The sequence below is a fragment of the Saxophila tyrrhenica genome (genome assembly GCF_035928015.1).
Source record: "Saxophila tyrrhenica strain CCFEE 5935 chromosome Unknown scaffold_4, whole genome shotgun sequence".
NCBI classification, from domain to species: Eukaryota; Fungi; Ascomycota; class Dothideomycetes; order Mycosphaerellales; family Extremaceae; genus Saxophila; species Saxophila tyrrhenica.
In genome coordinates this window covers 229,203-243,219 of record NW_027041736.1, presented here as the reverse complement: position 1 = coordinate 243,219, position 14,017 = coordinate 229,203, and the positions used below count along the sequence as shown (strand labels likewise).

The 14,017-nt window shown below is 56.2% G+C and overlaps 4 protein-coding genes across 4 annotated transcripts; 3 read left to right on the top strand and 1 right to left on the bottom strand.

Annotated features, from left to right (window-relative positions):
- On the top strand, positions 1-4,007 carry LTR77_002721 (uncharacterized protein; the record flags this gene model as incomplete). The annotated part of the gene is made up of 4 exons (XM_064799980.1): positions 1-384; positions 826-1,015; positions 1,065-1,311; positions 1,577-4,007. 4 exons carry the CDS (start codon positions 1-3, stop codon positions 4,005-4,007), a joined length of 3,252 nt encoding a protein of 1,083 aa, XP_064661319.1.
- A 1,160-nt stretch (positions 4,008-5,167) lies between these two features.
- On the top strand, positions 5,168-8,506 carry FAR11 (Factor arrest protein 11; the record flags this gene model as incomplete). Its single annotated transcript, XM_064799979.1, has 2 exons — positions 5,168-5,177; positions 5,232-8,506. The coding sequence occupies 2 exons, from the start codon at positions 5,168-5,170 to the stop codon at positions 8,504-8,506; spliced, it is 3,285 nt and encodes a 1,094-aa protein (XP_064661318.1).
- A 406-nt stretch (positions 8,507-8,912) lies between these two features.
- On the bottom strand, positions 8,913-10,895 carry LTR77_002719 (uncharacterized protein; the record flags this gene model as incomplete). The annotated part of the gene is made up of 2 exons (XM_064799978.1): positions 8,913-10,035; positions 10,096-10,895. The coding sequence occupies 2 exons, from the start codon at positions 10,893-10,895 to the stop codon at positions 8,913-8,915; spliced, it is 1,923 nt and encodes a 640-aa protein (XP_064661317.1).
- A 329-nt stretch (positions 10,896-11,224) lies between these two features.
- Positions 11,225-13,979, top strand: HGT3 (Ribulose bisphosphate carboxylase large chain; the record flags this gene model as incomplete). The annotated part of the gene is made up of 4 exons (XM_064799977.1): positions 11,225-11,294; positions 11,586-12,753; positions 12,809-13,521; positions 13,579-13,979. The coding sequence occupies 4 exons, from the start codon at positions 11,225-11,227 to the stop codon at positions 13,977-13,979; spliced, it is 2,352 nt and encodes a 783-aa protein (XP_064661316.1).
- Positions 13,980-14,017: the final 38 nt, after the last annotated feature.

Below are 14,017 nucleotides of genomic sequence, written 5' to 3'. Positions count from 1 at the left end.
ATGGCATTCCAATACCGTCCCGACGAGCCGCAGTTCTCCAATTTCTCCCCGAACCCGCTCTCTCCTCCTCGCAACCCGAATCGTTTGAGTGCCGGAGTTATGGCGAGCAACACTGCTGAGGGGAGGGGGAACATGACGAGGAGGTTCACGACGAATGGGTTGCCCACGCTGTCGCCGATCGGGCAGCAGAGATTACAGGCGGCGGGGGATACACAGATGGTGAGTGATCGCTTCTCTTTGCCCGACAACGGACAAGAGGCGGTGGGAGATGTTGCGGAGGCTGTAGCGAGGATTGTGCACAGTCATGCGATGGGTAAGGTCGCAGATCTCATCATGGGGAGCGAGCCATCGCCGGGTCTGGTGGGTGATTGGCATGGAGGGCAGGTAAGAGGTGTTGTGCCGGGCAGAAGGGTTGGTCACAAGCGTGTCAAGAGTTGCGCTGGCGCTGTGGGTGATGGTCGCCCGAGCTCCAGGGACAGCATGGTGCCTTGCGATCGCGAAGGAAGAGCAGGAACTAACAAGCACCGTCATCATTTGTCCGAACCCCAGCAACACTGGCTAATGCAGGGCGCAAAGCCTTCTGGAGTATACAGGAGATTCGATCCGGTAAGCAAGCCCTTTCTCACTCCGGCTGAATGGCGTTGCAAGGTCCGGATATGGCTGCGGCCTGGCTTGCGGCCTGGCCAGCTTGCTAGTCGCTATAGTGGTGACTCGGTGGCCACCTGGCACCAGGCAGCCAAGCTTCTTGCTCTTGTTCAACACCACAACCATTGCCTTCGCCTTCGATGCTTTTCACTTCGAGTACCACCTACTGACCAGAAGCAGTCGGAGCGCAAGATTCGTCAAGTCGAAGCTCTCCTTGAGCAGCAGCGTCGCATCAACGCCGAACTCGAGCAAGTTGACGACCAGACTCGCCGCGAAGTCGAGCAAGGCCTACGTCACGAGCGCGCGGTCAGCCAGATGATAGCTCAGAGCGAGCCCACGACTCCACCGGAGTATCAAGACGCTTTTGCGAGTAAGTGGTTCACATCCCATCGACCAGCTCGAGTCTGACTTTGCGATAGCATCAGCAGCTCGACCAAACCGATACTCAATGAACAGCCTCACTTCACCGGTTGGTCTCACCAACCGACCGAATCGCTCAAGCACCCAGCTCACTTCACCGATTGCTGGTCTGGCACGTCCGTATACCTCTCACGCCTCGAACATGCCGCAGTCGGTTCCTGGCTCTCGCCGCCACTCTGACGACGAAGAGGACGACGACTTCATCTTCGGCGGATACGACGCTGGAATTCATCGTGCAGCTGCCAAGTAAGTCATATGCTCATCACTCATCACTTCATTGTCGAAGAGCTTTTTAAGCTTCCATCTTCGATCCCCAACACATGTCACATGAGCTCGAAGCTTGGACCACCCTCGATATATATCCTTCACTGCTTTCTTCAACAATAGAAACTTCTCACAATACCAACCTCAGCCACATCACATCACACATCTATTGTCATCTACCACAATAGCCTCGAACACTACTTAAGAACCCTCAAGCACCCTTGCTAACATCATCATCTACCTCCAGTCCGAACCGCAATTCCATGCCAGTTACCACCTACGACCGCAAGCGAAACACCACAGACTTCAGCTCTGGCTTCGGGCCCCTCAACACCACGAGCTTCCTCTTCGACGACGACGACCAGCCGGCTTCACTTGCAAACAAGTCTTCGCACAAGACCACTCCACCAGACGCGAAGACCTACCTGCAGCTGCACCACACTGCAGACGGGTTCCCGAAGCTCATCCGCCGTGACGATAACGGTGATCTGGTTTCTGGGCCATCTGCAGCGCTCGACTTGGCGCTGTCAAAGACCGACAAGCAGGTATCCGAGCGCGGAACGGCTACCCGTCACCGCATTTCACTTCCACCCAGTGCTTTGAGCAGTGGTGGCAACATTGCTCCACTCAACAGCATCCTCGCATCGGCCAACGACAGCAAGTCCGCTGCGACCAATCGCCGCTCAATGGAAGTCAAATTCACCGCCGAGACCAAGCGTCCAGCACTCATGGCTACACCGCCTCGCAACATGGCCAACGGCATCTTGAAGGCTCAGTCTTCTTACTCAACCAACGACATTCCCACTCTGAAGTCCATCAACGGCGACGCTCACACTGGTGGTGTCTCGCTCACTTCTCCATCCACTCAGAGCAAGAACGTCTCCGAAGTTGCATCTCCTGAGCAGTCGGCTCGCAACGGCGTCACTTCAGACTCTTCACTCGTTCGTCACAGCCAAGAGCTCACCAACCAGAACGGCAGCCTCGACTTCTACTCGACCCCTCACTCCGGCCTTCAAGGCACCGCCGCGGCCTTCGCAGCGATGCATGACCAGAACCAACAGCCCTTCACTTCTCCAACCATGTCGCCGTACGCTCAGCAAGCCTACTACCCCGGCTACGGCATGCAGATGCTCAACAACGGCTTCAACGGCATGAACATCGGCAATGGCTACGGTGGTCAAGGCCAGTGGTCCGGCCAAGGCCCAGCCTTCCAGCAGCCAGGTTACGGAGGGTACCAGCAGTTCTCGCAAGCAATGCAGTCTGGCCCAGGCGCCGGTCGTTTCTCCGAGAACAACCGCGCGAACATGCAGAACCGCAAGGCCATGGCCGACGACTTCTACAGCAATGCCAACGTCGCCGAGCTCCGTGGTCAGATTTACGCACTGTGCAAAGACCAGCACGGTTGCCGCTTCCTGCAGAAGAAGCTTGAGGAGCGCAACACGCAGGACACGCAGATCATCTTCGACGAAGTCAAAGAGCACTTCTGCGAGCTCATGATGGACCCATTCGGCAACTACCTCTGCCAGCGTCTGCTCGAGCACGCTTCCGAAGACCAACGCACCGCCCTCATCTCCATCGCCACACCAGAAATGACCAGGATCGCGCTTAACCAGCATGGCACTCGCGCTCTGCAGAGGATGATTGAATACATCACTACTCCAGAGCAGACCCAGTTGATCATCGATGCTCTGGAGTCCGATGTTGTGCAGCTCATACAGGATCTCAACGGCAACCATGTAATCCAGAAGTGCCTCAACCACCTCACGCCAGAAGACGCTCAGTTCATCTTCGACGCCGTCGCTGGTGCTTGTGTCATCGTCGGCACTCACCGTCACGGCTGCTGTGTTCTCCAGCGTTGCGTCGACCACGCTACCGGTCTGCAGAAGGGCGCTCTTGTCGATGCCATCATCGGCGAGGCGTTTGCTCTTGTGCAAGACCCGTTCGGCAACTACGTCGTGCAATACATACTCGATCTGACCGAGCCGTGCTTCACCGAGCCACTCTGCCACAGCTTCCAAGGCAAGGTCGTTCATCTCTCCAAGCAGAAGTTCAGCTCCAACGTCATCGAGAAGTGCATTCGCTGCGCCTCGCGCGACACCAAGCGTATGCTCATCCAGGAGATCCTTCCACCGTTCGAGCTCGAGAAGCTGCTGCGCGACAATTACGCCAACTACGTCGTGCAGACTGCTCTCGACTCTGCCGACGAAGAGTTGAAGCTTGTCTTGGTTGACAACATTCGCCCCATCCTCCCCTCCCTTCGTCACACCCCGCACGGCCGTCGTCTCCAGTCCAAGATCACCGACTGGGAGGCTACGTCTGCCGGCCTCCTCCCGCCCAGCATCAACCCACCGGCGACCGACACCTCGCACTCGATGCCGAGCAACCACTCCATGATGAGCACCGCCGGCCCCTACTCCTCCCACAGCCAGCACTCCACCCACGCCCCGCACTCCGGCGGCGGCCGTGCCAACCGCATGGGCATGATCGGCGCCCCGCCGGCCTGGGCCAACGCCAACTTCTCCAGCGCGTCTTCGACCTACGGCGGCCCGAACGACATCATCGCCCCGACTCCACAGCGCGGCCAAGACTACAACTTCCTCAACGGCGGGCAGCCCTACCAGAACCATGCGCTCGGCAACCCGACCTTCCGCCAGGCGCCCAGCTACAATCACTTCTAGATTGCGTCACTTGTCACTTCTAGCGTTGCACAGCACCAAGCTCTCACTGAGCTACGACCAAAAGCACATTGAACGGCCGACGACTTGCTACGATACGTGAGAAGAAGCATGAAACGTTCTCAGCCCGGCGAGGCTTCTATCGTCAACTTGCGAACCTTGACTTGCATGCAAGCATTCATTGCCACGGCGTCTCTGTCTCTGGACTTCTTGCACCGGCCGCCAGCTGGGCAGATGATCCTGTACCAGTAGTGCATCGCGGCGCATACTCTTCTGGTGGCACGGCATTGCTGAGCGACGGGCTACACACAGCCAGACACGAATCAGCATCAACCTTTCCTTTCGTGAAAGACTGCACTTGCTTTTGTCCCTTTCTCGAACCGGCACGACACGACACGACCTTCTTCCCTTCTTGAATTTTGCACATGATACGACCGAGCGACCACCCTGCCCGGCCGCCTCACGTTTCAACACAGCATGCACACCTTGTTTCTGCGACACCACCCTCACGACTCGAACGACACACACTGGCCGGCGCGAACGAACGACGAGGCGAAATGAAGACTCGGAACGCGGATCGAAACGCTCGAATGCTGATTTGGGCTAACGAACCGTGGAGACGATTGGACATTCTTGCATCGTGGCTTGGTTACAGCGACAGGCTCTGAAAAGACTTCTTGACATGATGGATGGGCATTGAATGCGTTTCTTGGGCGGCTTGATTACTTTCTTTCTTGTTTTTGTTGTTGATTACTTGCGTTGCACAGACGGCTCGTTGGGTGTTTTTTTTTAGGATTATGATGGATTGCATGATGGATGGGATGGATTGAAGGACCTCATACCGATTAGCAGCTGCATCTAGATGATGGCTTGCGCATGGTTGTAGGATAGGTGGTTGATGAGAAATTATGATTTGAAAACCTGATACTTGCTTGTGTGTTCTCGTGTCTTTGTTGGTGCTTGTAAGAGCCAGAGAAGTAGATGTCTGTACTGCTGTTGTCGAGGTCTCGAGGTGGTTTTGTGGTATGCTTGGCAAAGCCTTTTGGTGGAGGTGTAGTTGAACCCCCGAAGCTCCTCCGCATCTCGACCTCACTTCAATCACCCACCAATGGCCCTTTACACTTCCACTCACCCATGACAAATCCACTGCTGGTAGAGACAGCATGGACGAAGGCAAGCCCACCTAGCGTTCTCTACATCACTAACTGAATCTAACCCTCTCAACAGTAGAAGACCCCTCCCTCCCCCGCGCCGGCGAAGCCTCTCCCACCATTCGCCCCGTCCCCGACACCACCACCGCCGACGGCAACCCACCCAAAGACACCGTCAAAGCCTCCGCCCTCCTCACCCGCGACACCGCCTCCCCCACGCGCACCCAGCAGCGTCCGGGCTTGAAACGCGAATCCTCCGCCCCTCCGCCGCCGCAACAACCCCCGCCTCCCGCCCCGCCTACCGACGGAAATGGAGGGGATGTACTGCAGGAAGCTCCGGACTCTTTGACGCTGGCGGATTTGCGGAGGATTAGATCTACGTTCCCTACAGCGGAGGGTTTGGGCCCGGAGAAGGGCAAGCCCGAGGTCGTGGCGGAGGGCAGGTGTTATGGTTTCGAGTATCGGGACGCGCAGGCGCTGCCGGTGGAGGTGGAGGAGTGGTTTGGGTATGGGGCTGTGGAGTTGGGGCGGTTGAGGGGGTGTGGGGAGGTTTTTGGGGAGGAGTGGGGGGAGCAGAAGGGTTGGACTGGGGTTACGGAGGAGGAGAGGAGGGGGTTTGTGGGGAGGAGACTTGAGGTTTTGGGGCGGACGGAGAAATTGGAGGAGGCGGTGAGGGCGTTGCAGTGTTTGGTGTATGTGGCGCTTGGGGTGTGGGATGAGACGGCTGGGGTGGACGAGGAGGAGGTGTTGGAGGAGTTGTTTCCGGGTGGGGAGTGGCCGGGCTCAAGGCTGGGGGAGTATAAGGAGTCCGGGAAGCAGATCCAGTGGATCGTGGCGGGGGTTGACACGCTGCATGCTAGTGGGGGGTTAAGAGTGGTTTATGAGGTTTTGCAGACGGTGGCCGAGAGGGACTTCACGACGGACTTCAAGACGTATGAGGCGAATGCGAGGAATGAAGCGCCGATGAGGAGGGCGGAGGGGAGTGTGGAGTTGTGGTGTTGCTTGACGCTCATGTACCTCTTCGTCGAGGTCGCGAGAGCTACGGAGGGCGAGAATGCGAGGCAGTTGAGGAGCGATATTGCTGCGTTGGAGCCGAATTTGCTGAATTATCTTACGAAGGTTATATCGATGCTGAGGTGGGAGGAGAGTCTTCCGATTCCGCTCACGAAGATGCTGCTGTTGTCGTGGAAGACTATCTTGGCCACGATTGGAGGTATCAAGGACGTCGAGCACGTCAAGTCGACACTGCGAGAGGCTGAAGCTGATGATGGTGTGGATGCGAGAGGTAAGCCTATCATCACTGCCTCACCGCTGGACTACCATCTGTTCCGGCAGGAGATCAACTCGAAGTATCCTGCTTACCAGCCGCCGCCTGCGCTCTTCCCGTTGGAGCCTGAGAACAACAGCATCCTTCCTCCGTTGAAGAATCGGAGATCCAGCTATACTACTCCCATCGATACCTCGCTCGCCAATACCGCGCCGGAATCGATCATGCATCAACCGGTGCATATCGCCACGCCTGCTCCTTCGCCGCCACCCTCGCCCGCTGGACCTGGAAAGGCGGGCAAGAAGCAGAACTACCAGACTAACCAAATGTTTCCATTCCTATACCCGCCACTGGACGGGAGTAGTAATGACCTCGGCGGCAAAGGCAATACGGAGCTCCAAGATGCGCTGGTCGGCCGCAAGTGGGAAGGCTCGGATATACCGGCCAGCATCATGGAGGCGGCAGAGCTCTTTTCGAAGCGAATGCGAGCGACGAGGGCTATGAAGCAGCTTTGGCAGGTGAGAGTGGAGTATATGAAACAGGAGCGGGGTTGGAAGAATGAGGAACAACGGAAGGAGAAGAAAGAGGATGGGTGGTTGGGCAAGAGTTTGAAAGTGCTGGAGGAGCTGAAGGAGCTTGGGATTGATGGGCTGGAAGGGCTGGAAGATCTTGAGCTGGATAACGAGGAAGTGGAAGACGACTTTGAGGTTGTTGAGAAGCCAGCGACGACTATAGACCGGACGGCAGAACAAGGGAAGCCGTTGGCGCCGAAGTCTGACGAGCAGAGGAGGTTAGATGAGGTCGAGAACTTCTACAGGCACTCTCTGCAGCATCTGCAAAGCGTTGTTATTGTTCTGTTGAAGTCGGTTCTTCAGAACGTGACCGACATTGTCACAAAGAACAACGGGCAGAACGGTCTCGGACTGCAAGCCGGCATCCAATTCAACAATGACCCTGGCATGATCACTGGCTCGGCGAGACCCGTGGAGAACGGTGCCGGCGCAGCAGACGGCAACTTGGAAAGCACAGCGGAAGAGCTGGATCATCTTCGAAGCCAGGAGATTGGCGCGAAGGCTTTATCCGCGATCCTGCTGTTGCTACTGAAGTGGTTCAAGGTCAACCACATCTTGCAGTACGAGTTCATGAGCCAGCTGATGATGGATTCTAACTACGTCCCTCTGATGCTGAAGCTCTGGCAGACGCAGGATGTTGGGCGGGCGTGCCATTACCGGTTGGAGAGGGAAGAGCTGAACTTCTTCACTTTCTGTAAAGAAGGCAGTCAGCATGCGTCGCACAGCCAGTCTGAGGAACATCCGAATGGCACAGCAGACGACTCGGAAGACGACGCAGTCCCGCCTCCCATCAAATTCAAGCGCGACACGGTCGATGAGAATCCACTCTCACCCTCCTCCTCACCACCCTGGAACGCCGCATACCCTCCCGAAGTCGACGAGCTCGGCTATCCCACCACACCCCTCCCCTCTGCCCCGATCGAAGATTACTCCTACCGCAACATCTTCAGCCACATCAACTTCATCCGCATCCTGCAAAAACTCACCCGCCGCAAAACCCAACGAGCGCTCATGCTGATCAACTACAAGAGCTCCAACCACTTGAAGAAATCGCTCAAAGTACCTATCCACTTACTGAGATACTACACCCTCAAAGTCTTCAAATCCCAAGTCCCCTTCTGCGGCCGCAAATGGCGTCAAGGCAACATGAAAATTATCACCGCCGTCTGGCTCTCCGTGCCCGCCGAGCTCCGCGATGACTGGCTCTCCGGCGGCGGAGGCGGGATGGGCGGCGGTGGGTATGGAGACGTGGACGGAGCGGCCGAGGACGCAGTGCCGATGGAGCAGACTCTGCGGGCGCTGACGCATTGGTGGAATGTGCAGTGGTATCGGGAGGAGATGGGGATGGGCAGGGGGTTGGGAGGGGAGGAAATGGGGTTTTTTGAGAGGGAGTTGGAGAGGATGGGGTTGGGAGGGGAGGAGGGTGGGGAGATGCTGGAGGGGGAGATGCAGGAGCCGATGACTGCGGCGGAGTGGAGGGGGGTGGGGGATGGGTATCCGGGGATGAGCTGAGATCCATACGCTCTTCCTCGTCATCGCCGCCCTCGTAGGCCCTCCGCCCAAATTCGAATAGTGCAGCGTGTCCTCCAGAGTTTCTTGACGGGGCCGCCTGTCTCGTTTTAAACAAGATTCCCATGGAAATAAAAGAACAGAGCAACCATTCGCACACAGAGAGCTCTCGAACTTTCTCCAGTCTCATATGATGGCCTCTGTGACCGAAGTAGGGTTATCGTCTGCAGCCGGAGTAGTGTGTAACTCAAGACATGACGAGCTTTTGAAGACGTCTTTCTACGAAACATGTTGTGGCGCCGTCGCAAGCGAAGCGGAAGTGGGGAGAAGGCGGCGACGGCGGAGCATTGGTTTGATAGCGGAAGGATTCGATGAAGCCGGTGGGTCGGCAGGTGTTGTTGAGGTTTGCTTAAATTATGTGGAAACACCTTCGCTTCAATGCTTTCATGGACTCCCGGCCCTCAAATCGGTCCTCCTCCTGATCAAGAGTTAGAACTGCGACCCCATCATGTAGAACTATAGCAGGGCTCAGATTTACGTCCATATCAGTAAACCCGGTGTGGCTTATCAATAGCCATTGGTTGTGCTCGCACGACCTGAGAATGATGATAGAAGTCATCCAGGACAAGTTATCAATGAGACGGCAGATCTTGTCGCCTACTTCAATCTGCGGCGAGCCTAAGCGAACTTTTCCAGCCCGTGTTGTATAAAACTTCAAGCCATTAGAGTCCAAGAGTGTCATCAAGAACGCCCTCTCTTCGGAATCAGGCTCACCAATCGTCCGTTGGACGAGCCTCGTGTTGTAGGTATCGACTAGAAAATCCACGAACTTCGACATTCCTTCCGTACAGAGATACCACGAAGATTCGATGTTGAAACGAAGCTGTCGGCAGATAAGTGCTATGGTCCTGCGATCCGCTGCTTTCGCCCAGTCTGTTTCCAAAACTCCATACACCGACAGTACGACTGTTGTAAGCTGCATCCTAATGTCGAGCCAGCTTTGATCAGTGTCAATGCGGATTACGGGTTCGACATGTGCAACCTCATCAGTCGTCGCGGCGTAGATTCCAAGCACGTTTGGGTCGGAGCAGCAATGGCACATATCGAACCGGCTTCGGGCAACATCACTGTCGCGAGATCGTCCGGGTGGTGGTGGTACACTGTAGTCGGGCACCCATGAGGGCAGAGATCCGACGAGAGAAGATTGGCCCCGCCTTTCGAAGTGACCAGCCTGACCCAGGAGAACGATACTTTTCGTATAGATCATGGCAGCTCGGGTTACAGCACGGTACACTGCTGCAGCAGTCTTGCTGTAGTCTGGCTCAATGGTGGCGTAAGTATTGAGGGTCTGGCGAACGTCCGTTGGAAGAAGGCCGAACAAGGCGAAGACTCTGTCCAACGGCTCACCGCAATCGTAATTACTACTAATCCTCAATAAGTTGTGGAGATGTCGTTTGCTAAAACTGCTGATGGTGGGGACTTGAGGTGCAGTGAGACCGCTAGAGCATTGGTCGTACTTGTGATGAGTGACACTACTTAGAAGACTTGCGCAAGCCATACCTCGCGGGCAGATACGTCTGCTCGCTTCATACCTGGTGTCGTTGCTCGCTTCGTAAACTCTTTGGAGCAGACGGGCCACCCGCGCGATTTTGTGCGTATACATAAAAGCGGTGCCGTAGTAGCTTAGGCAGTCTTCTCTGTCGGCCGCGCCGACTTCTTGCACAATCCAGAGGCGGGTGAACCATCGACAGTTGTACAGTGTTTCTAGCAGGGATACTTGCTTGGACGTCAAGGGCTTTTGTTCATAGGTCGTGCTCGGCAAGTCCGCATCAGATGGAGACTTGAGAGGCTCCATCGGACGAGACGATACCTCAGATACGCGATCTGGATCCACGCTTCTCCACAACTCTTCGATGAGCTGGAAAGTCTCTACCTCTCGACCGGCTGCGTCGCCGAGCCAGACAAGCACCTTGCTGGCCTTGCGGTAAACGTGATGCATAATCGAAACCTGTTGACTCTGCTCCGAGATGCTCGACTGGTCTATGCAAACGGCGTCGATCCACAAGTCTGTGAAAGCCTCGCGTTGACTGGTGATGTAGTACTGGTGTGTCGCTTTTCGCAGGTAGACCCCCTGCAGCGCCTCGTACGTGTTCTTCGGCACTCTGACGGGATAGCCGTCAATGTGAATGATGCGTAGCTCGGTGGCATCCCCCCAGGCATAGGAGATTGCGCAGTATCGTGGGGGAAGCAACCCTTTCAGTGATACACGGATGAGCTCGAACCGCAAAGGCGGAGGTGTCGTTTCGTCTCGGGGTACCTCGAGCTGAAGTAGTCGGATCTCCATCCTGTGTGGATCCAGAGGCATGCTTTCGTACGGATAGCCGGTTGCCATCGTGTATTCAGATAGGAAGGATAGAGATAGCGAGGGGTAACTGTGTTTCTTCACGAGGTTGAGATATCGAAGGACAGCTTCAGGTTCCTCGCTTTTGACCTACCGTTTACGTGGCGCAGCAGAGGCCACAAGGCTGTAGAGGTACCATCTACATGTACTCGCTAGGCTGGGTCCCAGGGAGGTCATGCGGTCGGATGCTTCGATCTCCTGGCGGCGGTGACCCGACTTCATGACCATATTGACCATACAATCCTTCGCCTGATCAGTGACAGATGGTCCAGATCGTTGTGATGATATATGAGCGACTGTACTCTCATCTTCAATTTGAGATGGGAGAAGTCAGGAAGTGTAGTCCAACTGCGGCTCAACCTCGGACCACCGCCCATTCGTCCTTCGCCGGTGTTATCGCCCGGGTCAGACCGACTCTCTCAATCTTGATCTTCAGGCAACGCTAGCAAGGAGCATAATCAGCACCATCGGACCAGTCCAGACACAAGGAGATCCCACACCACTACTATAACATTCTCACTCGGTCTTGAATCGCCTACAGTAGTCCCCACCCCTGCCGACCCCGGCGTCGGGCTCGACCCACTACACGCAAGCTTGCATCGCCCGCATTGGAACCCATTCCTCGAAGCCAAATCGAGCACCTCACCCGAGCCAGGAACCCAAGAAATTTTCTCTCTCCAGCAGAACCGCATGTGGAGGGCAGGACTGCTGCTCCCTTCACATCCGCCCCACTCGCCAACATTCCTTTCTACACCAGCGGCGGCAGCAGCACACGTCGGCCTGCCCAGATCCCGCTACACACCCTCCAGTCCTCCCTGAGACGCCAGCAGCAGCGTCGGGAGAGCTACGACGAGAAGGACGACGAAGGTGACGACCGCCAGCGCCTACGGCACTCGCAGGAGTCGGACTACGACGACGTTGACGACGACGAGGGGTCGGAGTTCTCGCTCTGGAGCGATACAGGGGATCTTGTTGATCAGCTTGCCGACGCTGAGGACCCGCTCGCTCCACGGGTAAGGAGTAGTAGTTTCGAGGCTACCCAATCCGGCAGTGGGAGGAGGCACAGGAGTTCGCAGAAGCGGGTGCGGTACGCGGACGAGAAACACCACAGTACATCGGAAGAGAAGGGCCAGCCTCACCGCCCTGGCGCGCCGAAGAGGAAGGAAGATATACCCGTCCCTGAACCCCCGGCCGTTCGTCTCAATTGGGGCGAGAAGGCTCTCGCGGCCATCCTCATGCCTAACGATGGACATGCCCGGATGCACGGGTTGCATGGGAAGAAGCTGATATACTTCCTCTCGATCTTTGTGTCGTTAGGGGTGTTTCTGTTTGGATATGACCAGGGTGTCATGTCTGGCATCATCACTGGGCCGTACTTCAAGGACTACTTCAACCATCCGAGTGCTGCGGAGATTGGGACTATGGTTGCAATCCTTGAGATTGGTGCCTTGATTGCTTCGATCTCGGTTGGACGCATTGGAGACTTGATCGGAAGACGGAAGACCATCTTATACGGCGCGTCTGTCTTCATCATTGGAGGTGCATGCCAGACGTTCGCTACTGGCATGCCAATGATGATGCTGGGAAGAATCATTGCCGGTCTGGGAGTCGGCGCGCTCAGCACGATCGTGCCGGTATACCAGAGCGAGATCAGCCCACCGCACAATCGAGGCAAGTTGGCTTGTATTGAATTCTCTGGAAATATCTTTGGATACATGTGCAGCGTGTGGATGGACTACTTCTGCAGCTACATCGAGAGCGACTGGGCTTGGCGGTTACCTTTGCTGATGCAGGTCGCTATGGGAGGCCTGTTGGCCGTGGGCAGTCTGTTGATTGTCGAGTCGCCGAGGTGAGTTTGCACAAGGCTTAGCAAACCGTCTACTTTCAAGCTAATTTGGTATCAGATGGCTCCTCGACAATGACCACGACGAAGAGGGCATCGTCGTCATCGCCAACCTCTACGGCAAAGGCGACATCCATAGCCCCAAAGCACGCGACGAGTATCGCGAGATCAAGATGAACGTGCTGCTGCAACGTCAAGAAGGCGAGCGCTCGTACAAAGACATGTTCAAGCGCTACTACAAGCGCGTCTTCATCGCCATGTCCGCCCAAGCTCTTGCCCAACTCAACGGCATCAACGTTATCTCCTACTACGCGCCTCTCGTCTTCGAGCAAGCCGGCTGGATCGGACGTGACGCCATCCTCATGACTGGCATCAACGGCATCACCTACTTGCTTTCAACTGTACCGCCGTGGTATGTCGTCGACAAGCTGGGACGCCGGTTCATCTTGCTCTCGGGTGCGATTGCCATGATCATCTCGCTCTCCGCTATCTCCTACTTCATCTATATCGACATTGGAATTACGGCGAACATGGTCGTCATCTTCGTCATGATCTATAATGCCGCTTTTGGTTATTCATGGGGTCCGATTCCTTGGTTGTACCCGCCGGAGATCCTACCGCTGAGCATCCGTGCGAAGGGCGCGAGTTTGTCGACTGCTTCGAACTGGGCGTTCAACTGGCTGGTGGGCGAGATGACGCCGATTCTGCAGGAGCTGATCCAGTGGCGGCTGTACCTGGTGCATGCGTTCTTTTGCGCGGTTTCGTTCGTCGTTGGTACGTCACACTGCCTTCTCCCTCACCAACATTTCGAGCCCAACTAACGATCTACAGTCTACTTCATCTACCCCGAAACCGCCAACGTGCGCCTGGAAGACATGAACTCCATCTTCGGCGACGCCACCACCGTCGCCCCGACCCCCGAAACGCTCGCCGAAGCCGAGTCCCTGTTCAGCGGCAACCGCTCGCCCATCGGCTCCTTCCGCTTGGGCAGCGAGTCTGGCGAGCCAGTTCCTGATATGGCGCTCCAGCCTCCTGATGTTGAGATACAGGACGGCAAGGCCATTCTCGGGAGTAAAGAGGATGGTGAGGGTGTGGGAGGGTGGATTAGCAAGATGGTGAAGAGTACGAAGGGGGAGAATGGGGGTGGGAGTGGGAGTGGGCGGTATCAGCAGGTGGGCCAGGGGGATGGGGAAGATGATGATGAGGAGGAGAGGGATGGAGAGAGGAGGTAGGGGGTGTGCTGTCGAGTATTTTCGAGCGTGTGTATGCA